At 38.4% G+C, this 27694-nt stretch overlaps 1 protein-coding gene across 4 annotated transcripts in view; it reads right to left on the bottom strand.

Moving 5' to 3' along the window:
* The window catches only part of Pkhd1 (PKHD1 ciliary IPT domain containing fibrocystin/polyductin), a 466475-nt gene that overhangs the window by 236526 nt on the left and 202255 nt on the right, over positions 1-27694 (bottom strand). For all 4 annotated transcript variants that reach the window (XM_028868108.2, XM_037199703.1, XM_037199704.1 and 1 more), the window contains 8 exons: positions 24930-25140; positions 24382-24539; positions 21709-21900; positions 18245-18370; positions 14991-15047; positions 13440-13570; positions 4425-4537; positions 1691-1796 (listed from right to left, as the gene is read on the bottom strand). In XM_028868108.2, coding sequence (XP_028723941.2) covers positions 1691-1796; positions 4425-4537; positions 13440-13570; positions 14991-15047; positions 18245-18370; positions 21709-21900; positions 24382-24539; positions 24930-25140 — 1094 coding nt within the window. The remainder of the gene's footprint in view (positions 1-1690; positions 1797-4424; positions 4538-13439; positions 13571-14990; positions 15048-18244; positions 18371-21708; positions 21901-24381; positions 24540-24929; positions 25141-27694) is intronic.

The following is a 27694-nucleotide window of genomic DNA, read 5'->3' as shown; positions in this document are numbered from 1 at the left end:
AAATAAAAAATAAATAAATAAATAAATAAAATGAGGACCAACAGCTGACCTAATGGTCATTCCTTGCTCATTAAATCATATCATACTTACCATTCATACTTGAATTGAAAGTGTCCTACTAAGGCCCAGTCTAGTCTTCATATATGATGCTATCATACTTTAACATGTCACTTAAATTTTGTGCAATTTCCTAATGTGTCTGGATGCAAACATTTTATAAAATGACAGTTCTTTGAAGACAGACTATGAGTGCAAAACAGGTAAGACCTGAACTGAAAACTAAACAACTACTACCTAATTACAGGCACCTAAAAATAACTCATTTGCAAATATATTCAAAAATAGTAATATTAAGCCCTAGCTAGTAAATCTCTAGTTTTAAGTTATACACCAGGAAATTATATTTATTAGAGGTGTGAGTACAATTTTCACAGTGTACTAATATTTTTCTTTATTATAGAAGTACTATATTTATGAAACTTGATGAAAATAATGTTTTAAAATTATTATTATACCTAGAAATTGAATAGATCTTTGATTGAAATCAATCATTCTTATCTATATAACTTGATAAAGTATTCTAAAACACATAAAAGTTTTTTTAAAAAAGACTAAAATACAATATTCAACACAATTAGGGACCTCCTTGCTAGCTATCCTAACCATGTATTTTGGGCTTTCTTCATTCCAAATTGTCTTCCTTTTATTGGGAACTTGAGTAAATGTTTCTTTTACTATGATTTTGCTTTTGTTCTAATCCCTAAATGCTTTACAAACACATTGTCTCCCCTATGTATCCTAGGCCGCAGAGTTCTAAATTGCAGAGATTAAAGCATGCAAATGTCTCTTTGTAGTACTGGTGACCCTAGGTAATTTTAGTTGATCTTAATTGACAGAAAACAGGTAAAGTTCCCTTTTACAAAGTCACTGTGGCAATAAAAACTAGGTAAGCATAAATCTATTTTTTTCTTTTGAGAAAAAAAAACGAAAATAAACTACATTGATTAAAGTAAATGACAGCTAGAACTGAAACTGTTTTACATTGAGGAACCATGTTTTTCTTAAGACTGGAGCATTCATTATTCAGGACATTACACTATCAAACACATATTTGTGTCTGTACTCTTCAGTCGGTTGTATTCCTGATCAAGGGTGTGACATTTGACAAGCCCTTTACTTTCTGGTTCTTTATTTATTGGTCATAAGTAGGAACTGGAAGGGAAGCATGAATGAACCTCTACATTGGCACCCTCTGATTGTAAATGTCCCTAATGGCCCTGTTCTCTACTAGGACTGTTGTAGGAAGCCATGAAGAAAATGACCTCTGGGAAGGGATTTGCTCATTCAACAACAACAACACACACACAACCACATCATGCCATTGACACTAGTTGTGATAATATCACAGTGTTCTCTTTCTCATTAAACTGCTATCCTTTATATAGAGTGATGTAACAATCTGACTCTAGGACACAAAGATAAACACACACACACACACACACACACACACACACACACGCATGCACGCACGCACGCGCATATATATATATATATATATATATATATATATATGTATGTATGCTTAAAAAGTTGATTTATCAATTTGTCTAGCTATATGCCAATACCATTCTGTATTGCTTCATATAGTTTTATAATAAACCTTGTTATCTAAAAAAAAAAAAAGTCATACCTGGGCACCACCTGCACTTCCCCAAACCATGAAATCTTGGAAGAGAGTGAGGCCAGTATCATTATTCCAAAGTGGCTGAAATTTAGGATATATAAGGAGACCGTACCTAGAAAGCAAAGCAAAGAATGAAGATAAATTAATCAACATTTTCTCCATTGGGATTAAAAGGGGTTTTATTCATTTTTAAAAACTGACACAGGCATGGAATATCTTCACAGATGTGTGTGTGTGTGTGCGTGTGTGTGTGTGTGTGTGTGTGTGTGTGTGTGTGTGTGTGTGTGGTATTTCAATGTACAACCGCATTGTATGATGTTCAAATTAGGACACGCATGTCTTCTCAAATATTTATCATTTTTATAGTAAGGGTATGCTAGCCAGTATTTCTTTAAATATACAGAGAATTATTATCTATGATTAACATAATGTGTGGAACTCCAGAATTTACTTCTAACTGTACTAGCCAGTATTTCTTTAAATATACAGAGAATTATTATCTATGATTAACATAATGTGTGGAACTCCAGAATTTACTTCTAACTGTAACTCAGACTGACCAACTTTCCTCATCACCCTCACTTCCAGCCTCAGATAACTACACTTCAACTTACACCTTCTTTAAGACCAACATTTTCAATCTTACATATAAGTGAGATCATGTGGTACTTGTCCGAGTCTGCCTTATTTCACTTAATATAATGATTCTCAGTTCCATCCATGTTATAATAAATGATGACATTTCACATTCTTAAGGCTGAGTCATATTCATGTGTGTGTGAGAGAGAAGAGACAGAGACAGAGAGAGACTTTCTTTTCCCATTCGTTGGGTTATAGTTACAGATTGAAAGATTGATTCCATTCCTTCACTATTGTAAATGATGCTACAATATATGTATGAGTACAATATCTCTTCAGTCAATTTCACTTTCTTTGGATATATATCAAGTAATGGAATTACTGGATCAAATGGTACTTATATTTTTAATTTCCTTTTTCTTTGTTTTCATAATGGTAATACTAGCATCCCCACCAGTAAGTTTATGTTTTTCTTACTCAAATTCATGCCAATACCATCATTTATCATTCTAGATAGATATATTCATCCTATTATCCTAACAGGTGTGAACTTATAGCTCTATGTGGTTTTAATTTGAAGTTGCCTAATTATTAGCAGTCTTAATTATTTTTAATATATTCACTCATCACTTTCATACATTCCTCTCAGAAATGCCATCATAGGTCTATCATCCACTTTAAAGTTGAAATATTCAGAGTGGATTATACTGAGTTGTTTGAATGTCTCCTAGAGTATATATATATATATGTGTGTGTGTGTGTGTGTGTGTGTGTGTGTGTGTGTGTGTGTGTGTGTGTACTTTGTCAGATATAAAAATAATAAAATTTGGGAGAATGGACATAAACAAGACCTGAGACCCTCCTCTGTGATGGACACTACTCATGAGGTCTTCTGTCTGTACCCTGTGACATGCCCCTGCATTTAACCATAAACACATAGCCATGTTCCCGGATATTCTGTCATTCCTTCTAAGTTTACTCTACTAAAGGAGACTTGTCCCCACTTTACAAATAAGAACCTCACTCTTCTTAAAAAGTAATGAAAACAAGAAATTTAGTAGGTGCATTCCAGGATTTGAATCAAGACCTGACTGACTGGAAACAACACTTTTGCCTTACTTCTTAACTTCTCTAGGCCACCCTGCTTCCTCAAGTATTTTCTCTTAGCAACTGATGCCCTTTCCCTGTGTTATGAGGACTTGTGGTCAGTCTCTTATCTCTCTGCAGTAGGCAAGGCACAAGCAAAGGGCTCCTTCTCCAAGACTGATCTCTCCACTAGGCTCCTGAGCTATGTGCACCAGCCTCTGTCTCTCCACTAAATTTCAGCCTCAGTGTGTCTCTCCACTAAATTTTCTTGAGCTACAGAAGTTGTATTTTGTCATGCTGGCTTCCAAAGTGACTTCTTTTTCCTCTATCTCCCATAAAAAATGTGATCAACACAGTTACTCATAATAGTTAGACAAAGCATCATCATCTTTGGTGTTCATCAATAGATTGAATGAGTGGAGAAAATATCATATATACTTATGATGAAATACAATTTAGCCTTGCAAATGATAAACCCTGGCTTCTTGTGGTAATTCTGATAAATTCATAAGATATTGTGCTGAGTTATATTTTAACCAGATCCAGAAAAAAAACTACCTATATAAGAAATATAATGGATCTAAATATCAGGTGCAGAGAATAAAATGGTGGTGAGTGGTTGTCTGGAGGGCAAACTGGGCCAAATAAATACAAAGAAATAAAGTTTCAGTTGTGTAAAAAGAATAGGTCTTAGAAATACACTGTATAGCACAATACCTATGATTAACAATAATGCATTGGATACCTAGTTATTGCACGTTTTTATAATAATTAGTATATTAGTTAACGGACCAGCCGGAAAATGTTCAAGGCGATGAACATTGGTACCCCAGTTACAGTGTTGGCTTCAAGGGTGGATACTTACCTCCAAGCTTACTTATCAAGTTCTATAGGTTAGGTATATACATCAATTTGCAGGTCAAGAACACTCCAATAACATAGCTATAAAAAAATACACTGGAGCATTGCCCGATCTCAAATCAAATTCCAAGGAGCGTGTACCCTTTATGCATTAAAAGCAATCGCTAAATCACAAGCACTAAACTTAAAGGTAGATGAGTTTAACCAGCATTACCTAGTACAAGAATGAGCAGTGTTCAACGTGAATGAGAGGAGTGGAGCTTGTGATGTTGGGTTGGTCACCAGGTGGAAAACATAGCCATAGCCAGCGGCACAAACTCTGTTGCCCTACAGAAATTCAGGGGGATTTGAAAAATAGTTATTCCATATATGTTAAGGTTGCTGCAAAGAAAGAATATTATTGGCACTTTCTACTTTCTTCTATGATTCTTTTCAGGCATGATAAAGCCTGTGTGGACTCCATTGTCTCAGATTCCCCAAAGGATCAATCCCTGCCCCCACTTCCCAACCTCCAGACAACTTGACTACACTATAAATTGTCCATCTCAATAACTAGCATTCCATTTTAAATCCTTCTTGACGTTTCCATGACAAGAAGGTGTGCTGGTTGGTTTTATGTCAACTTGATACAAATTAGAGCCATTTTGGAAAAGAGGCTCTCCATGAGGAAATGTCCCCGTAAGATCTGCCTGAAGGCAAACCCATGGTGCATTTTCTTGATTAATGGTCGACGTGGGTGGGTCCAGTTCACAGTGGATCGTGCCACCCCAGGAGGTGGTCCTAGATAGTTTAAGAAAGCAGGCTGAGCAAACTATGAGGAACAAATCAATAAGCATCCTTCTTCCATGGTCTCTGTTTCAGTTGCTGCCTCCAGGCTCCTACCCTGCTTAAGTTTTGGCCTTGAGTCTCTGGAGTGATGGACTGTTACCTGGAAGAGCAAAGTGAAATAAATCCTTTTCTCCCCAAGTTGCTTTTAGTCATGGTGTTTTATCACAACAATAGAAACCCTAAGATAGGAGGTTGCCTGTGACACCTAATATGAGGTTAGAGTCATTTGGGAAGTCCTTATTGGTAGATACCAGGAGGGAGACACGGTGACTCTCCAACATAGATAGCTAAGATTACAGTCTTGTCCCTGTTCATCCTTATCTCTGAAACATGCTGGCTAAGCTCACTTGCAAGCTAAATCTCTTCAATACACTTTTGTCCTGCTTAGATTACCAAATTACCTCAATATTTCTTCATAGGGCACACTATCCAAATGATTTAATTTTAAATGTGTTTTTATGAAATCTAGGTCCTCCAAGGATTGCTATGAGTTTGGAAATTCAATTCTGATCAAACAGAATTATGATGAAGCTATTTTCAAAAATTCCATGAAGTATTTACAAGATTTTGTTGCTGTGTAATACACACGAAGACAGAGTTAAAAACAATGATTTCCTAAAAGGTCTGATCATGTGAGGTGTGTGTGTGTGTGTGTGTGTGTGTGTGTGTGTGTGTGTGTGTGTGTTTTGTGTGTTTGTGTATGTGTGGTGTGGTGTGGTATGTGTATGTATGTGCATGTGTGTGTATTTGATTTGGTCTACCAAATAATTGCAAAGATTTTTACTTATCACTATCAACTTAAAGTGAGAAAACAATATAAAAATTCAAAATCTGGCTGCAGTGATTTGGGCAAGAAGAGCCTCCATGGGCTCATCTATTCGAATATGTGGTTCCTAATTGGCCCCAGTTGGTACACAGTTTAAGAAGGACTTTGCGGTTTCAAAATCCCATGTCAAACCTGGTTTTGCCCTCTTTCTAACTCTTCCCTGCAGGTCAGGATGTAAGCTCTGAGCTACTGCTTCGGTTCCATGCCAGCCTGTCTGCTGCCATGCTGCCTGCCATGATGATCATAGACTCGTCCTCTGAAACTGTAACACATGCCCCAGTTGAATGCTTTCTGTTATAAGTTGTCTTGGTCACAGTGTCTCTTCACAGCAATGGAACAATAACTAGAATATAAGCCCTGTGAGCCCTAACTCCTGTGGGACAGAACCGGGGACCAGTTACAGATGGGGAAAGCCTATCTTCTTAGCCCATGGGTAGTCTTGGCAGAGAACACTCACTTCCTGCTTCACTGATTCATGGTAAATTTCTATTCATTTTTGGAATCTGAATTTGCAACCAAATCTTCACTGCAGGAAGCAAAATAAATTCAACATTGGCTCTTGAGTGGGTGTTCCTATCTGCCCGTTCCTAACTTGCAGGTGAATCCTCTCAGTGTTACACTGTCACATCCCAGCACAGCCTCTCTCCTCTCTCCACCATTGGGAAGACAGAACTTGGATTAAAAACTGGGGTCTGTCAGGCTGCTTCACTGAGGTGGCACTACCATTAGAAGAATGAATAGTTGATTTAATTTTACTTGATCAAACAGTAATTTCAACGTATGTGTATATACTTACCTTTCTCAGTCCGAGAGTCTTGTCCTAGGCCAGATGGCCAAGTCTAACTGAGAAATCTACATTAAGAAACAAGCTTCTCTTCCTGCTACTAAGATAGCAGCTCAGAGGCTCCCATATAATTCATCCCGTCATCTAGGAGATTGACAGGAGCTAGCTAGTGTAATACCAAGAATTGCCAGAACGTCCTCACTGTAGGTAACTCAGCCTCAAGTACACACTGCGAGGATTAGAGAATTCACCCTAAACTGGCTTTTATACCTGTTGGGAGAGGGAAAATCTGTTTTCTCCAATGGAGTGATACTGGGTATATCAACCATTCAAGAGCAAGTCTCATATCAGGAGAAGCATATAATGGAATCCACAGTTTCTTGTGTATGTGCTTTTACTTGCTAACTGTTAAAAAACTGTGGGGTTTTTTGGATGGTCTATTTTGTTTTCTTGGTTTGCAGTGTTGTTGCTATATTGGGCCGAAGCAAGAACTCAAACAGGAAAGGAACATCTAGGCAAGAACTGAGGCAGATATCATAGAGGGATGCTGCTTACTTACTGGCTTGCTGCTTGGGGTCCTCATCAGCTACCTTTCTTATACCTTCTACCACCACCTGCCTAGGGATGGCACCACCCACAATGGGGCTATCTCCCACATCAATCATTAATCAAGAAAATGACTTCATGGACTTGCTTACCAGCCAATCCTGGGTTGGTGTTTTCTGAGTTGAGGTTCCGTCTTCCCAGATGACACTAGCATGGGTCAAGTTGACAAAACCTAAACATCACTTTCACTGAGCCCTCTCTCCAGCCCTACTTTGACCCTTTAAGTCTGAGATTCCAGAGTCCTCTTCCCCCTTGGGGTACTCATGCCCTTGCACTGGTAGCTATTTTCTATTTTCCTTAGGTTGAATCAACTCACTTTATCCCACGGTTTCAGTCACTCTGCAGCAACATTTTTATTGACTTTAATCATGAAATTAAAGGATAATTGGGGGTCTCACTCAACCTTGAACCTAGGTGACACACTGACAACTGATGTGTAGCAGAATTTCTGCGGAAGGGAGAATTTAAATATTCTATTCTTTGGATGTGCCTCGTGATCCACAAAACACGTGTACGAAGCTCATGGGGACAAATGTGAAATGAGCTTTTACAACAATAATAAGGGCGAAAGAAGGCCCTCGCCTTGGAGGCCTTCGGTCTGTTGTCGTGTGAGTCAGGGCTAGAGTTGTCCTGAGTCTGAAAGGCTGACGTGCAGGATCCAGCACATGCTGACACAATCATCGTGCTGTTTACTTAACTTTAGCTTGCTGTTTACTGTAGGCCCCAGAGGCTCTTTACCCTGGGTGCTTGTAAATAGTCTTTCCTTGTTTTTACCCAGTTACAGAATGTTTTCTTCCCAAGTGGACAAGTTGGCCTGTTCTTTTCTAAGTGTCATTATTTGGGATTCCAAACAGTTCTATTTCCTGAGGTCATTTACCATTCCAAACATATTCACTTACCGCAATGCCACTTATGAATATGTGGATATTGTGGTATGTGAAGTTGAATTGCTATTCAAGAGGACACAGGACTTTAGGAACATGGGGCCTTCTCTCAGACATTAATGGTCTTAGGGGATCACAGTCTAGAGAATCTAGACCAAGGGTAATTTTGCTTCCTGGGAAACATGGAAATATCTGGAAATAGTTACTATTAACACCATTCATAAGGCAGAGGAAAGTGCCATTGGTGTTTAAAACACTGCTACATAGAGAAACTTATAACTATCCACTACAAGTACCACTGTTGAAAAATACCAGGTGTTATAAAAGTAATTTACACCCACTTCACAATATCCTGTATTTGATTGAATTCCATATTTTATGCTAGCTATGAAAACACAATTAATTATAATGGGAAATGTTTTAGCAGTCTTCACACGGAAGATATTTTCAAAATAATCAAATCTGGTACTAAGTATTATCAGAAAGAATAGTACCTAGCCATCTCAATCCTTCACTAAAAAAAATAGAATATGCTTGGAAGGAGTCTGGGGGAAGATCCACCTCAACTCCCCTCCCCATCTCTTTCCCCCAAACTTGCCCCTCCAAAGCCCGCCAAACACAGCTCCTCCCCCAGAGAGGCTCAAGACCACTCCCACAAGGCGTATAAGCAGCATCCCCTAAAACAGACACATGGTTCTTCCAGTCTCATGTGCTGGTCTCCTCTTTGCAGGGCCGGCGAGTCACCTGGGAGCACTTTACCCATTAAACCTGTGCTTTCCAATTCAGTCTGACTCAGTTTGCTGTGTTGGCGGAGAGGCCTTCAGGAGGCCTAAAATTTATCAGAATATGCAGTAACAATTCTCGGCTTCAGAAGGAATCTTTATCTCTTAGGAGGTGAATATAAGTACTCAGCATATCTATCCAAAACAAGGGCATAACATAGCACTCACTCCCTATCATGATTACAAAAGGAAACCTTCCCCAGCAATACCATGTGAATTTCTATCTTCCAGATTATCTAGTGACTGCTTCTACCACAAGTAAGACTACACCTATAACCCAAACCGATGATCCACCAATACCTAAGAGCTGGGAGTCAAAGAAGAAAGCTCTAGGGGCAGGGGAATGGTTTACAGTGGAGTGCTTCCATGCAAGCATGAGGGCAGAAGTTCAGATCTCCAGCATCCGTAGAAAAAGCCTTAAGTAGCCACTTGTGCCTGTGTGTATTCCTAGAGCTGTGAAGAGGTTCACGAGGGTTTGTTGGCCAAGTTTCAATGGAATGGGTAGCTCCAGTATCAGTGAGATGCTCTATATCAATAAATAACACAGAGGACAGGAAAGGTGGCTCAACTTGAAAAGTTGACCTGAGTTGGACATCTGAGCATACATGCTAGAAGGAGAAAACCGAATCCCACGAGTTATCTTCAGACCTTCTCTTGTGGGTCATGGTATATGCATGTGTGCACTCCTGTGTATACACACACACACACACACACACACACACACACACACATATATATATAAAATAAATAAATAAAATGTAATTAAAAAAATAGTTGTATATCTACTGAAGAAGTCACCTGACATCAAGATTTGACTTACACACACACACAACACATGCATGTGTGCACATCAACATTATACTAAATGATGAAAAACTGAAAACATTTCCTCTAAAATTAGGAATGAAAAAGGTATCGATCTCTACAATATTTTCAATATTGTGTATATGCATGCATAAACACAAACACGCACACACACATACACAAATACGGATAACTCTTGAACACCCACTTTCTCTGCAAGCACTGCAAATATTGAGAACGTACACCACAGGCTGATGATAGCAATCTCAATAACACACATGTCAGTTTCATTGCTGCTGTATGCCAGCTCATTACCAACACTTTATGAGAAGCAAGAATGCTCCAGAAGTTCAGAAAGATGTTCCAGAGGCTATATCCTTGTTCATCACCATTGCCAGACACCAATATTATGTCAGAAAGCATGTATTTTTAACAAATGAAAGTGTTTGCTGAATCACCTGCCCCGGTGCCATAAGTATTTATGGAACATTTGAGTAGCACACACAAACACTGGCCAAGTGCATTTATAGTTGGAAGGGATGTTGCAGCTCTGGTCCTATGTTAGCCAGTAAGACTCACTTTTCTTATAAAAGAAGTGCATCCACAGTTATATCACGTTACTGCCCAGCCCTTTCTCCTAATTCCAATTGGGTACTCTACAAAGGATTCATGAAGAAGCCACATACTTATACAGGCAGCCAGGGTCTTGCAGGGAAGGGTTTAAGGCAAGCAGGGAATTTTCTGTGGAAATCAATTCTTTGTGGAAGTCAATGTGTTATGGACATTCAAGCAAGAGAAATTTCAGAGAGAAATGAACTGCCCGAGTAAGTCAGCTCCTTGAGGTATATATCTGCAGTCACTGGAAGAAAAAAAAGGGAGGGGTGACTTAACCCTTCAGGCAGCTCTTAAATATGTATTACCTATTGAGTGGGGAGAGCCAGAGAACTGAGGCTGGGTCTTTTAAAACAGAATTCCTTACAAAACTGATTCACAAACTGGAACAAATTCCCCTCAAATCAAATGGATGTCACCAACAGGCCCCTTCTTCCGTGGGCTCTCCTAAATAGGACTGTGCTCCAATGCCTCTATAAATATGGGACACTCTGGAGCATTGGCAGTGAACTGTCCCCCATTGTCTGAGAAGAATCACTCTGGCAGGAGGGTTTGGGAAGAGTGGGTTCATGAATATTATGTCAGATAAAAGGAATCTCTGTGAAAGAAATTGAAGACTGGCTATTGATCCCAGAGCCATTGAGAGAAAACAGGCCTAGCACAGACAGCAGAGGCTAGGGTAATGCACGGAGAGAGTGCCACCAATGTGTTTGTAGAAAACAAGTCAATGTTTCACAAAGAAGTGCACAAAGATGGCCATGCCCCTGTGGGCTCCAATAAGACACTACAAAAGTTCCCATTGGTAGGGAGGCACAGTGCTCAAAATTTGATTTTTAGAGAAACTGACTTTTATTTGATTCAGCTGTGGCCTGGGTAGGATGACAACAGACCAATTGCATGTATGAAAACCAAAAAGAACCTCAGAAATTGCTTTGTACTGTGCAGAGTTGAAGGTGAGTAAGCTCTAAAGGTGTCCACCTGGAGGTGAAGATGAATTCTCTACACTGTGGCTGAGAATTTGGTTCAAGATTCTGGGTTCGAACAAGTCAGGAATAACATAAAACCACAAACCATCGCCCAAACTTAAAAATATCTTCCCCAACCACCGGGTCAAGGACTTCTAAGGCAGGCTCATATGCAGAGAGAGAGCAAGTGCGCTTTCGAGGTTGAATGTCCACCCTGGAAGATTAGGCAACCTTCCTCAAGTCTAAGTGAGGGGCTTTGTTCCATTAAAATTATTACACCAGTGTAATGTATCCATTTTGACATCATTCAATTAATACTGTTACACCAGTATAATGTATCCATTTTGACATCACTCAATGACGTTATACGTTATGGGAGGAAGCCCTGTGAAAGGAACAGAAGAACTCTCTGGAATTTCTTGTGAGTCTGAAATTATTTCTAAGTTAAAAGTTTAAAGGTTTGGGAGATGGCTCAGTGAGTAAACTGTTGTACAAGCAGGAGGATCTGAGATCAGATTCCTGACATCCACATACAGTGCAGCAGTACACATCTGCAACTCCACCTCAAAGGATTCTGGGATCTTAGAGCCTAGTCTCTATTTGCCTTTTATGCAAATATATATATACACACATGTATAGTATTAGTATTATATATATAGTATATAGCATTATATATATATACATATATATATATGTATATATATTTGTTAAACAAAAATAGCCCTAAAAGGAAAAAATATATTGAACTGGAAGGCATCTGAGAGGGAAAAAATAACTCGTTTCACCTCAGCTTTTCTGTTGCTGACTAGGTGTACTTTCTAGATTGAACGCCCACACTGGGAGATTAGGTGAATTTCTACAAGTGACAGTTTCCCTCAATCAATATTACTATACCAATGAAACACACCATAATGATGTCATTACATGGCCTCCATCTTAATGGAGGAGCCATTCACCCAGGTTCCATAGTCCATAGGTCTCTGCTTCCAGGTGAGTCCCCTGATACAGTGCATGTAAGAAGGGTCAACTTTTCTTCTAGCCAGGGAATGGAATATGCCACCTACTCAGAGAGGAAAGGGTGTTCCAGCCTCACATGGATGATCTGGGAAATCTTGATTGCTTTTGTTAAGATGCTTCAGTGAAAATGAGATTATACTACCCAAGAAAGTCGAGCAAAACATGACTCTCTAGGCCCAGAGCTGGCCTCCTAGCTGCTCAACAAGGCCTGCAGTGGCCACAAAGTTAAACACAACTTGTCAAGAGTTTGGTTTCTGATGATCCATGAAATTCTGCCTCCTTTTGTCTCTGGCCTATTATCCACCCCTATTAGGCACCTAAAATGGTGTGTAAGTGCTATGCTGTGGGAAGACACAATTAAGAGTGTAAGGAGTGTTGAGCAGAGGACCACACTTTTATTAGGGATTATTCAACTGATGGTAATTAGGAGCAGTTTGTCCTGTGTGTTCCTCAGAAGTTGGGCATAAATATCATAATACTGTAGCAGTGGAGGATCTGTGGGGCCATGCATCTACAGATGCTCAGAGTAGCATCCTGGGAAAGAGAGGGCCTTAACCCATGCTGGGGGCAGACCAAGAGCTAACAAGGGAGAAATTAAATGGCCTTCTGCTATTACAGTACTACTCCTCACTCACAAATCTTTGGTTAATAATAAATAGAAAAAAATTACTTCACCACGTGGCTACAATTTCACTACATTAAGTTGCGCCAAATAATGAAATAAAAATTAAGACCATGCTCCTAAACCCATATGTCTCATATATTTCCTGATTCAATGTAAAACTCTCTTTTGACAAAAATATGCCAAATTATTTTGATAGGCTATAGGTGAATTAATAAGTAATTGGCATCAGAACCAAGAGATCCAAAACAAGATGTTTCAGTTTGTCTTACCAGAAAATGATCAATATACAACTCTTTACTTATCATACTAAATAGCTTTCATATGAATCCTGAAAACAATCATTAAATTGCTCACCTAACACAAAATCATAAGCAAACTTCTTGATACTCATTCAAATGAACAACCCCAAATCAAATATCTGATGCTACTGTGAACTGTTGGAAGGGATGTCCCCCACCATTCAGCTTAGACTCTCCTGTGAAAATGAAGCTCTTACCTCTACCACGATGGTGGGACTGTAAGTGTAGATGCCAGCTGGTGCCAACATTTCAGGACTGGACAGTCCCTCAGCCCCAGAAACACTGATGATCACATTGTTTCTTATTGTACTTCTCTGTTCCCACCAGTCTAATTTGAAAAAAATAAATAAATCAAACACAGGGGATTCACAAACATTAAAATTTATATAATACAATACTCATTGACTCTTAATATAAACTATATTTCATATATATATATATATATTATGTATAACTATATCTTATAAATCCTTAGACATTATAAAGATGGTATTAGCAATAGATCAATGGCTAGAAGAATAAACTATTCTGTAAAAAGACCAAAATTCAGTTCCCAGTACTCATATTGGGCAGTTCACAGTCTCCTATAATTCCAGCATTGGGGTAATCTGACTCACTCTTCTGGATTTTATAGGCACCTGCACTCATGTGTATAAACCCACATATTGATGCATATATATCCATACAATTAAAATAATTTTTAAAAATTTTATTTCTTTGATGAGGGTTGAGAGATGTTCTAATCTATGGGTACAGCAATAAGTCATTGGGAATCATTTTAATACTCTATCAATTTAGTGAGATAGTATTAATGGGTTTGATGAGGAAAGTAGAAAAACACAGACGTCTTCTCAAAGTTGAATGGGAAGATATAGTAAAGTTGAAATCAAAAATTGGAGGGACGAACATGTTTCAAAATATACTGCATGAAATTCTCAAAGAAATATATATATATATATATATATATTTAGAAAAATAGTATACTCATCAAATTTTTTAAATATTTTTATTTTATAATTAATTTAATTTTACATGTCAGCTACAGATTCCCCTGTCCTTCCTCCTCCCACCCCCTAGCCTTCTCCCCAAATCCACCCCCCAATCCCCACCTCTTCCAGGGCAAGGTCTCCCCTAGGGAGTCAGCCCAACCTGGTAGATTCAGTTGAGGCAGGTCTAGTCCCCTCCTCCCTATACCAAGACTGAGCAAAGTGTCTCAGCATAGGCCCTAGGTTCCAAAAAGCCAGTTCATGCACCAAGGACAGGTCCCAGGTCCACTGACTGGGGGCCTCCTATACAGTTCAAGCTAATCAACTGTCTCACTTATCCAGAGGGCATAGTCTAATACCATGGGGGCTCCTCAGCTATTGGTTCATAGTTCATGTGTTTCCACTAGTTTAGCTATTTGTCCCTGTGCTTTTTCTTTTTTCTTTTTTTTTTTTTTTTTTTTTTTTGGTTTTTCGAGACAGGATTTCTCTGTGTAGCTTTGCGCCTCTCCTGGAACTCACTTGGTAGCCCAGGCTGGCCTCGAACTCACAGAGATCTGCCTGGCTCTGCCTCCCAAGTGCTGGGATTAAAGGCGTGCGCCACCACCGCCCGGCTCCCTGTGCTTTTTCTAATCATGGTCTCAATATCTCTTGCTCACCAAATTTACAATGAACATATCATGATAGCTGCCTATAAATTATGACAATTATAGATGAACATGATTATGAATATAGATTCAAAATAAAATAAATTTATATATTTACCAATTTTTCTTCCAGTAATAGTCTCACTAGTACCAAACTTACTGTCCATATAGGTCCCTGAGAATAGAAGAATATATTAGTTTGGCATATTTGATATCATTCAGGAAAGCAAGAGAAAAATAAAACATGATTTCTCGATTGGGTAATTTTTATCTATGAGGCAGAGAAAGAAATATATATTGTATGGACTATGAGCCTTAGCATCTTAATTAACTTTAAAGAAAAATAATCATAGGAATAGTGGTTTTTTTTAAACCAAAATCTCAATTGTTTGATTTTTACCAATTAAAAACTCAGAAGCCAGATGCTGGTGTGAAAGTCTACTAGCTCAGAGAGGCAGAGAAAGCACCTAACTGGCCTTCCTCCTCAGCCAACTTCCCAGAAGCCTCCTTGCCTTCCCTAAGCTGTGATTGGTATTTTCTTTGGGACAACAATGAGCTCCCAAATAAAGACACAGATACTTAATATTAATTATGAATGTTTGGCCTTAGCTTAGGCTTGTCTCACTAGCTCTTTTAACTTGATTTAACCTGTCCCTATTCATGTTTGCCTCTGGGCTTTTTACCTTTCATTCCTGTATGTCTTGCTTTCCTGCTTCCTCCATGGCTAGCTGGCTGGTTCCTGGCATCTCTTTTTCTTTCTTCCCCTGAGCCTAAGTTCCTCCTCCTGCTTATTTTCCCTGCCTGGAAGTCGTGCCTATACCTCCTCCCTCAATGTTGGCTATTCAGCTCTATATTAGAACAATCAGGTGCCTTAGGCAGGCAAGGTAAAAGAGCAACACATCTTTACATAATTAAACAAATGAAGCACATCTTTACACAGTTAACCAAATATTGTGCAAAATAAACAAATGTAACACATCTTTGCATAATTAAACAAATATTCTGTAACACTACGCCATCTCAAAACAAACAAAAAACCCTCCTCAAACTGCATGTCCTTCCCTTCTACTTCTGTACATCTCTCTATCCATCCTCCTGACTCCCTCTGACTCTAATTTTCTACTAATGATACTGTGTTCACTTCCTGTCAACTGGTTGCTCGCTCCACCTCTTGACCTATGGTTGACTTTATTTAATCCTGTTTACAATATTCAAACAGAAAGATCTTGGATTAAAGATGTGTGCTAGGACTGAGCTAGACCATAACCAGAAACAGGCTTTTCCAGTAAATAACACGATTTCAGGGCTCATAACTTGTTCAAATATCCTGCAACAGAATAGATCTATTTTAATTCTTAGATGAAGTCTAAACAAATAGTTCCACTGTTCAAACCAAATAGATGGCCCTGATTAAACTCAGTGGTTTTCTCTCTCTCTCTCTCTCTCTCTCTCTCTCTCTCTCTCTCTCTCTCTCTCTCTCTCTCTCTCTCTCTCTCTTTCTCTCTCTCTCTCTCCATGAACATGAGAAAGGGACTTGGATGGTAGGAAACAGGAAAAGTTAAAGAGATGGGGGAAATGGGAACAACCAGATAGTCTTAAATATGTGCATAGAAATGTCAATCAATACATTTAATAAAAATATAATTATGAAAAGCCACACTGCCTGTGTCCAACCCAACCTGGTTCTCAAATTATATAGACTGCTTTTCCTAGAAGAGCAGATGTGCTCTGAAGGAACATGCTGGACAGGATATGGCAGACACACTCACAATGAGAATGGAATAGAAGAGCATGGAATGTCCCAATCATGTGGCATAGAAAGGTATTATTCATTTAGGTCAGATCAATAGTGTGTAGACAGTGCCACAGAACCCCTCAATGCTAGGACTTTATTTTACCTGAGATTCCCATGTCATTTAATGGATCTGAATTTGTGGTTGTTTTAGGTATGACAGAAAACTTTATAGTGAATTAAATATTTTAATTCCCTTGATTACAATAAAAAGGATGTCAAGAGCCAATAATCCACAATAACCAAGGCTGAATTCGTCCTATAGGATTTTTATTGCTTATTCAGTATCATTTTCTGCTAAAATCAAATTGTTAGTATGCCATCCTAAATCTCTGCTTGCAGTCATAGATTTTCACCGAGAAAACTAAGAACAGAGTCAAGCCTGCATCTGTTGGCTTGACTTCTGTGGCCACCCTTTTCTAATCAAAAGATTTTATACACCTGATAACCTCATATATATGTTCCTTATCTTCAAACTGGAGTTTGTTTTTAAATGAGTTTATAAAATCCACAGTCCCTCATGAAGCAACATCTCTTTTGAGATTAGAACTTTTTCAGCCTTTTATCTCAAAAGATTATTCTTAAATAAAACATATACATTCTCCTAGATCACATCACAGGGCTCATTTAAAAATAAAACACTAACAATCATAGTTATATTCTTACTTTCATCACAAATCTATGGTTTGCTTTTATATTCTGACAAAGCCAAAGACTGCTTCTCAGTTCATTTCTTTCAGCCAACTGGCCTACGATGAACTATAGGATACAAGAAGACAGTGTCACAAAACCTGGTGGTAAAACAAGAGGAATCAGAACGTGACATGGACTTTTAAGTTGAGAAGTTCTAGCCTGGAGGTGTAGGAGAGAAAGAATGTTCCAAGAGAGTGGCTGTCATGAACGCAGAGAAACAATTTATGCAAAAGCCATGTGGCAGAAGAATGAAATAAAGTAGCTCCTTCCTCAAGACAGTGCAGAGGAAGAAGTGAAAAGGACCAGGATGAGTTTATGGAAGTCAGTTGGGGTGGAAATCACTGATAGGGCACTTGTTAATGCATCCAGAAATTCTGGATTGTTTACTGGGAGTGGTGTGATGTCAGCTGAGACTTCTAATTATCTAAAGATAATATTGATGTTTGGTAATGAACTTAAAGGGAGAAAGTTAGAAAATAGTGAGTAGTTCTGCCAGTTCAGAAGCTGCAGCCCCAGCCTACCACAGAAACACTTATGCACAAATTCAATTTTTAAATCTTTAGTCAACAACATCCAAGCCTGAGCATCTGAGACTGTGTGTGGACTTAGAATTATGGGAAAATTTGTGGCAGTAAATTTTAAAACTTCCCATTAGAAGTTTATTAACCTGAGTTCAACATTCAAGTGATTCGCTTCCCATTTATACAGTTTACTAAGTCACTCAGTGGTGAGTAAATTTGAATTTGGGATTTTAAGCTATGTCCTATTAAGTGATGCTCAAAATAATGATATTCTAAGTTTGGAATTCAACAATGTTGGAGAATGATTTATGAAAGACTGCCTATCCTACTCAAGAATGCATACATTAACCAAGCAAAGGTACTTACCCACCAGCAGGGCATGGCCTATAATCTTGTAGAATATATTACTGTCCACCCTCAGGCCCCAGGTTCTGTGCATGCTAAGGCCTCTGCTATAGGAGCCCCACACTGAACAGCTCTGGAGATAGGAACCTGAATGGGAAAGAAGATGGTGAACATTTTGCTCACACCTCAGAGTCTCCTCAGATTCTGTTGACCACATCCAAACAAAATGCACCATGACCAGAAAATATTTCTCCACAAAATATGAAACTCTATCATTTGGAAAAAAACAAACAAATCAAGAAATTGGACAACTAAGGCCACTAGATCCTGAACAGAAAACTAGTTGAAATTCAAGACACAAATGTTAGAAATTGTTATCCATCTAAAAAAAGAGAAAGTGGCCAAGCCACAAAGCCATATGGCTATCAAGAATTCTACCTATTCAATGTCCTTTATCACAACATAGTAGAGCAGCCATCAAGGTCTTATATGATTTAACCAGGATTTTTTAAAACTATACTTGCATATAAAGTTGTAGCCATTATTTCTTGGGCTATAAATTAATGTTTATACCTTGTCAGCTGTTCTAGTTTAGTTTCTATGGCTGTGAAAAATACTAGGGCCACAAGTAAATTATGGATGAAAGGATTTATATTCCATCCTACAGTTTACAGTCTATCACTGAGCAAGCCAAGGCAGAAACCTGAAGTAGAAACCACCGAGGAACACCATTTACTCATTCAATCTCCCACTGGCCATGCTCGGCTAACTTTTTTGTACACGCAGGCCCACTTGTCCAGGGACAGTACTAGCCACAGTGGGCTGGGCCATGATTGACAGAAATGCTATCCTGTGCTGCACAACTGTAGCCAGTAGCAAACATTTATTTGTTGATGGGTCCAAGGCACAAACCATTATTTTGGGGTAGATACAAAGATGAGATATTGAGGCTGAGTAACTACTTTCCTAAATGTCAGTTTATTTCAGCATAGTTGAAGCAACTTCCCTTGTATTTTCATATGCCTGGTTCTCAGGTCAATTTTTGGTTCTGCCAATAATTTGGATTATGAATACCAGGCCAGCTTGGACCAAAACACTCATTGCTGATGCCATGACTAATCTTGGTTGTCTACATGACACACCTAGAAAAGGGAGCCATACCTGAAGCATTGCCTCGACTAGATCGACCTGTGGATTTGTTTGTGGGCATTGTCTTGATTACTTCTGGCTGTTCTACATTGAATGCTGCCATTTATTGGATGCAGGTGGTATATGTGTTGCTTTCTCTTATTCTTCTTTGGAACACCATATACACATGTGTATAGTGCACGTGCACACACTTACGTATACATATTAAAACAGAACCTCATAATTACATGTTGAAAAGTAAAAAAGTGTGTTCAGCTGTACACATAGAAATAGGGTATATCTGGCCAGGCAGTGGTGGAGCACACATTTAATCCTAGCACTCAGGAAGTAGAGACAGGCATATCTCTGAGTTCGAGACCAGCCGGGTCTACAGAGTGAGTTTCAGGACAGTCAGACCTACCCACAGGAACTCTGTCCTGAAGAAGAAGAAGAAGAGGAGGAGGAGGAGGAGGAGGAGGAGGAGGAGGAAGGAGGAGGAAGAGGAAGGAGGAGGAAGGAGGAGGAGAAATAGGGCATTTCTAGGAACTAAATTCTGAATTACATACATATAATCTTGTTTATTTTTCTTACTTTTAAACTAACAAAATTTTAAAGTTATCATTCTTAGCATAGGTTTCTCTAAAAATAAGCCTATTTTTGCTATGGACAGTTTTTTTCTCTTTTAACTTTATAATAACATGTACAATAAACTGTTTTAAAAATAATCCATGTCAAAATAATCCATGAAAGTAGAAGGAAGGCTTGGAGTAAGAGTAGATGGATTGGGTGATAGAATATGATAACAGCAGATTGAAGATGATCAAAGTATATTATATGCATGAATGAGATGTCATAAAGAAACCCATTAGTTTGCACAATTAATAAATTTGAATAAAAATGAAATATAGTCTATGTCAGTCAAGATATATTAGTTAACTTTATAATCCAATTATGACTTTTATCATATGAGAACTATGTAATTGGTACAATATCTTTCTAAGATAAATCACTTGAATATTCAGGTCTTAAATCATATAGGACTATAATAAAAAACTATGGTTAAAATATTGGCTGATAGTTAACACTGAATGTATTTTGCAGATAATATAAAAATTAGCAAAGATAAATCATTTGCTTTTGAAATACCAGTTTGTGCTTCATTTTTCTTCTCAAGAAAAAAACAATTATTAGAAGTCTGAAGCATTTCCTTCCAAAAAGGAACAATAAAACACTCCTGGAATTACTTTAAGCAGGACCCAAAATTTTTTTTTCTGTCATATATTTTATTTGTGTTCTTCTGAACTTTTAAATGTTCGCTATACTGTTGAGTAGGTTTAAACACTCATATCTAATTTTGAAAATAATTATTCCAAGATTATCATGCTGTTGACCAAAGAAAGCTTTGTGGAATATTTAACTAATCTGGAAAGTAAAAAATAATATAGAAAATACAGATCAGTAAAGTGTCCGTTTTCCTCTGTTCTAAAAAACAATCCAGAACATGCATATTCAATAGTATGTGTGTTTGTGTGTGAGAGACCTTACACATGCTAAACTGCACAATCTATATCCACAGTCCCTTGATATCTTTATGTGTCTTAGGAAAATTACAAGAAATTAACCTTAAAATTATACTATATCCGTTAACTTGCATATTTGTAAAGCTAAAAGAGAATAACTACAGTAAACTAAAAATGAGTCATTAACTTGGAGTTCTGATTTTTAGAGTGACATTTTGAGGACAGCATTGTCATAGTGTGGTGACTCAGGTTAAAAGCCCTAAGAGCCATCTTCCTGTCTATGTATTCTATTGGAGGAGGGTTGCTTTTGTTTCACTAATATATATCTAGTATAATGAGTCTTCATTTAAAGGTAAGGTGTAAGTGTTGGGTCTGTTTGTCAGTACTGTAAAATACGTATTTATGCAACACTTTATGTTGATTATAGAGCAAAATCTCTAGTTTCTTATAAGAATACAAATTAACACCTATAAATTAACTCATTAATGATCGCTTCTTTCAGAAACACTGTCTGGGATTTTTTCCCAACTCTGACTCTCTATCAAAACATCGCTCCATCAGAACATGCTTGCACTTGAACCACTAACACCTCCTCACATGTGCAAGTTGCTCTGATGAGTGTCTATCTGAATTTAGTAAGCTCCATGTGCGATTAATTCAGGTACTGAAGTTTGAAAAGCATATATATATATATATATATATATATATATATATATATATATATATATCTTGTAAACATTTATCCACCTCTGAACTTGTCAGTCCCACATATCACCATCATGCGGTACCATCAACATAGAAGAAGAAAACCCGGAAGGCCAAGGTTTGGTCCCTTACCTCTCATAGTTCCCACCAGAGTGAGTGAGCTCAGGTGCTTATGGAAGGCCTGCCCCAGGTCTTGAAACTGAACTCCCTTCAGCTTGACCAAGCTGGGCTCCTCTGGGAAGGACTGAATGATTACTCTGGCCCCCAGATCCCTGGCTCCCAGCATCTTTTCACTCTTAGAGTACAAACAGTGCTTTAGGTTACCTGAAACACAGAATGATGTCCAAAGGAAACTTTAAGCATGCTTCTAGACAAATCTCTGTTTGCAAGGCTCTATGGCTACAAAGGACAAGCCATCCAACACTCTTCTTTCATTGTTCCTGTGGACTCTTTAAATAGATCAAATAACTAGACCCTGTGGACTCTTTAAATAGATCAAATAACTAGGATATGATATTGCCCCTTGCTCTCTTATTTCTGGAAATACCCCCTATACACACACACACACACACACACACACACACACACACACACACACACACAACCACCTTAATTCCTATCAGAAAGGGGCAGATTACAATTATACCAATTATAGTGGTGTTGATTTAAACACAAAAGATAACCCATAGGAAAGGTGTAATAAAGTGGCTTTTTCATATTTGATAATTCTCATGGATGTTGAGTACTGAATCCTACCATAGTGCTTACAGTCTTAAAGTACCCAATGGGGTTCCCCTTCAATATGCTGTTGTGTGTTGGGGGATTTAGCAAAAGTATCTCCAGTAACAGGACCGAGGGTTTGAGAAAAGTTACTGAGAGTTGGTACCAATCTGCTTCCCCAGCTATCTTCCTACTAAGGACAGAAAAGTGACCTGTGCTGAATGCAAACCGAGGGTTCCAGAAAAGTTACTGAGAGTTGGTACCAATCTGCTTCCCCAGCTATCTTCCTACTAAGGACAGAAAAGTGACCTGTGCTGAATGCAAACTGCCATTGCTACAGTGTTGAGAAACCAGCACTCAGAATATTCTCTGCCGACATGCGACACAATGGGAAAGAATCTCAAAATGGAGAGGTCACCTTCAGAATTGATTCGGTATCAGCCATGTTACTTTGGAGACCATAGAAAGAAGAAACAAAGTAAACTTCATTCAGACATAATTATTGGTCCAGCTTGCTTTCTTTTGCTGTAATAAGCCCATGACCAAAAGCAATTTAAGAAAAGATTGTTTCATTTTACATTTCCTGGCCACAGTCCATCTTTAAGGAAAGTCAGAGCAGGCACTCAAGCAACTCAAGCAGAGACCATGGAGGAACACAGACTACCAGCTTGTTTTCTGGTTCATACTCAGGTAGCCTTCTTATACTGCCCATACTCATTCACCTAGGGATGGTGCTTCCCACAGTGGGGTAAGCCAATCTTCAGTCAAAACAGTCTCTCACCAACATGGCCAAAGATCGATCTAATATTGGTAGTTCCTTAAACAAGGCTACCTCTTCTCAGGTGACTGAAGGTTCTGTCCAACTGACAACAAAAACTAACCAGCACAACCACACGGCCATCTGTATTGCTGCACTAAGGTTCATATCAATAACCAACAAAAGAGGTGGTGAATTACAGAGCTTAATCCTTTGCAGAATTGTCCTCTAAGCAGTAGGTAAAGAGATGCTGTGTGTTTGTATGTTTTAGCCCAATTATGATCCCAATTTGGCAGAACTGTGAAGGTGGTAGTCAATCAGCCCTAACCTACTTTTATCCAAACTTTTTTTCTTTTTACCAAATTACATATTTGTTAGTTGATGACTTTGAGTGGAAAGGAGTAAGGTCATGCTCATTGTCCACTGTTAACAACCCCTTGCATCACAACACAGTGAACTGCACCTCTATGTACATATCTCTGAAATCTTTAACTCTAGCCTTGATACTTCTATTAAGGTCCAGACACTATCAGACATCTTTGCTCAAATTCTGGCCTGCCCTCTCAGTTTCAACGTGTACAAAATTAAACTCATGTTTACCACCACCATCCTATCCCAAAACCTTCTCCTCTTCCCAGCACAGTAAAAGCCTCATCATCCATCCACAGCTCATGCCTGGAAGTCATCCTTGACACCCACACCATCCTGGACCAAAGTTGACAAATGATATCTTCACAGCATGTGAAAGCCTCATAATCTACAGCCTGGGAAACCAAAACATAACCTCCTAAACTAACCATCCCTGAAATAGATGTTTAATAGGCACATCAGTGTGATTCAGTACCTGCTATTCTACCAGAAGATGAATTGGCTCCGTTACCCCTTTACCTAGAGTATGTGGTAGGTCACTCAGAAAACAAACCCCCAAAGGGGAGGAGGTGCAAATCTAATCAATAAGAATGAACTGCCCAAGCCTTTGATTCTGGAATCATAGTTTTCTTGAGAATCTTAGGAGAAGCCTGGAATTAAAGAAATCATTAAGCATCCCAGCTGTCCTGGTTTATCATTAGCACAAGTTTTCCTGGATCAAATTATTAAATCATCTCCTTTGCCTTTTGTTGCCTTTTGTCTATTTCTTTTGCCTGTCAGTAGGGAAAGGGATGAAATGACAATTTACCAAAAGGATTCTGAAAATTATGGAATAATATGAACACTCAAAGACCAACAGTATGTTCTAATGAAGAAGACCAACCAATGGCCCTGTCACATATTGTTAGGCAGTGAGAACACTTAATCACTCTGGGTTTTCTATCAAACTGCATCTCTACCTTTAGCAGCATTGGCCTCCTGGCAGGAATGGAAGCGCTTTACCCTCTCAAGAGTGAGATTTCCTTGGATGATAATGTTTCTGCTGAGAAGAGCCACTGTAGCCTTCAAAATATGATTCTTTCCAGCTACCCAGTTCTCTGTGAAGTTGTAAGAATATCTGACAAAAACAAGAGAGGAAGATGCACTTGAGAACATGATTCTACATCTTATTAGGAATAGTAAGTAGATTCTTCTTTGGGGAGTGTCTCTTTCTTTAGACACTCAAATACCTGTAAATGTGCCATATTTACATCTGTAAAACGCATCTATCATAGCATTTGGGAATTATGTACTAACCACTTGCTAAGGCAGAGATTCTAGGTTCCCACTAGAGAAAGTATTCAAGAAATGTTCATTTCATAACATTTATGCTTTATTATTTTCCTTTCCAGATGTCCGGCACTATCTAATGCTAGTGGATCTCATCAAGAGATAAATATCCAGAGCCCAATTTGTGTAAGACCTCATCTTCCTCCATGTGAACCTATCCAAGCTGAAATCTGAGTACCTCAAGGGGGTCCTGAGATGGAGGTATGTATTGTGCACAGTTTCCACAACAACAACTTCTTCCATTGGTCCAGCACCTTCAAAACTCATTCCACTGATGATGACAGCCTCATCCCCAGGGTGCCAGTCCACAGCTTCCTCCAGAACCAACGTTGTGTCTCCTGCACATGCAGCTGCTCGAAGGTAGGTGACAGTAACTTCTGGAACTGAACCTGAAATCGAGAGAAAACTTGTTTAAATACTTTAATTGTTAACAAGGATATGATTTTATAAGAGGGGCTCATAAAAACAGCCAAGGACAGCATAGTGAGGTGGAAAACCTAAGAGCCACCACTAGATAAAATTTATATGTGAGCTAGTCTTAACATAGAGAAATATGTCTAGGTGGGCTTCAGTTTTCTCAGTTACACTGAGAAGTAGATGAACTTCCAGCATGGAGTTGAGGATAGTTTAATGAGATGCTAGTTAATGAAATATCCAGTGCAAACCTTGTTGTATAAGAGACATTGGCAAATGTTAGGGCTTACTCTTTCCTTCCCTGTATTACTTTGTGTTTGGAAAAATGAGCTTTTACTTCACTTTTATTTCAAATATGTAGATATTTTATTCTACTATAGAACTCCATAATTCATTTATGACATGAGGTTTTAGCCCACAAATGCTGTGAGCAGTATAGATTACTTTTGAAGAGTCACCTTAGCGTTTTGTGTGTTAATTGATCCCTTCGAACTGGAACCAGGTACCTCTGGGATGAGATTATCAAGCAGCTGATGCAGGAGACTTAACACCCCCTGATCACCCTTGCCATACCAAGCACATATGCCCTTAACGATCAAAGATTTAAGAATGCCATTTGCTTCACCATTTACACTGGGATTTTCCAGCAGAGGTCAAGGGAAATTTTTGAAGGCATTGTGTGAAGCAATAGTTCAGAAAACACATTGCTTACACCCCACTCCTTCCCCTTTTCCTCAGTTCATCCCCTTCCTCCTCTGCAATAGATCATCATTTACCTTTAGCCCACAGCAAGTTGCTGTCCTCCTCTGCTGCACTGAAGTAAAGTAATAATACTTGAATTCCTAACTGCAGGGGTGGCCGACAATAAATCATTTTCAAATTATTTTAAACTTTCCTCTTTATTTATTTGTCTGTGTGTGCACAGACACTTGTACCAGCCATGTTGTTCTAGGCTGAGAAAGGTCTTGGGGTTAATGATGTAATTTCTGAAGTTTACCAAGGCAATAATTTTATCTTAAAAAACATTTACAGAGTTCAAAATTTCTAATTATAGGGCAGGTGGAAATTAAGGCATAAATCATCCCCAAAGAAAATAATTTTAATTTTATTCCCTGTTTGTACATCTTAACCCTTGGGAATAATAAAATGAAATAAAGTTTATTTATTTGTGTATACATATGTGTGAATTTCTCTAACCTGTTCTTTATTGGCTACATACATGACTATGTATCAAAGGTAAAGCACATAAAGAAGCAAATTGAAGACAACAAAAGTATTTATCAGCTAATCATTCTTATAATTAATGGTCAAGGGCTAGAGAGATGGCTAAGCCATTAAAGGCTAGGTTCACAACCAAAAATAAATGGTCAGGTCAAAATCAACAAAGAAACTCAGGGAATTTTAAAGTACATATTTAACTATTCACATAAAATCCTTTCAAATATTGACAGTCTTTCTTTTTTTTGAGATTACAAAAATAACTGTAATTTTAAATTATAATTTTATTTGTTATAAAATTAAAATTATAAAAATAATTATTTAAAAAAACAAAGTAACATTGGTTCCTTTCATCTACTGGTGGCCAGGGGTTTACTCTTAAGTGTGGTTTGTATACCCAGTGAGACTCCATTGGAGAAAACATTTTTTAACAAGTTGTTATCAATTGTTGATAGCCTCTGGGTTAGGTACAGGAGCTGGTGTCCATGTCTGCTTTCAGCATTGGACCCCATTTGGCTTAGACTTGCACAGACTTTATGTATGCTTTCTGTGAGTCCATATTTTCATCTTTCTTTTGTGTCTGAAATACATGGTTTTCTTGGTATCTCCCATTCCCTCTGGCTCTTATAATATTTCTACCTCCTATTCCTCGGAGTTCCCTGAGCCCAGAAAAGAAGGGGTTTGAAGAAGACATCCCATTAAGGGCTGAGTGTTCCAAGGTTGCTCACTCTCTGCACATTGTCCCATTGAGGGTCACTATATTGGTTCCCATCTCCTACAGGAGAAAGCTTCTCTGGTGATGGTTATCTTAGTTAAGGATTCTATTGCTGTAAAGAGACACCATGACCACTGCAATGCTTATAAAGGAAAATATTTCACTGGGGCTGGCTTACAATTCAGAGGTTTAGTCCACTGAATTAACAGTCTTTCAATGTAGCGAAATTATTTCATAACATTTATTTTCTTTACAAAAGTATCATTCTCTCTGTGTATGATTAAGGTATGAAACCTGGACACATTCTGAGTTCCAGCCTCTTAATTTCATCTACAATAGATATTGACCTTCTTGTGAGCTACAAACATTCAAACCCAAGATGTCAAAATAATTGCAATAATCACCCAAGCTAGACCTTCTGCATATGGATCTTTTCTAACCATTTTTTATCATATGCCTAAAAAATGATTTTGCTGACTCATGTTAGTCCAATCTCTCTGTTGGCTCACCTGTAGTACCTCTCTTCAGACCCCATTAATAAAACCCCAAATTCTTTTCTTAACCCCCCCCCAAATCCCTCACAGTAGACCCTGTTC

Source organism: Peromyscus leucopus, chromosome 16_21, assembly GCF_004664715.2.
Source record: "Peromyscus leucopus breed LL Stock chromosome 16_21, UCI_PerLeu_2.1, whole genome shotgun sequence".
Classification (NCBI taxonomy): domain Eukaryota; kingdom Metazoa; phylum Chordata; class Mammalia; order Rodentia; family Cricetidae; genus Peromyscus; species Peromyscus leucopus.
Note: the sequence above shows the minus strand (reverse complement) of the source record. Positions and strands in the feature narration are given on the sequence as shown.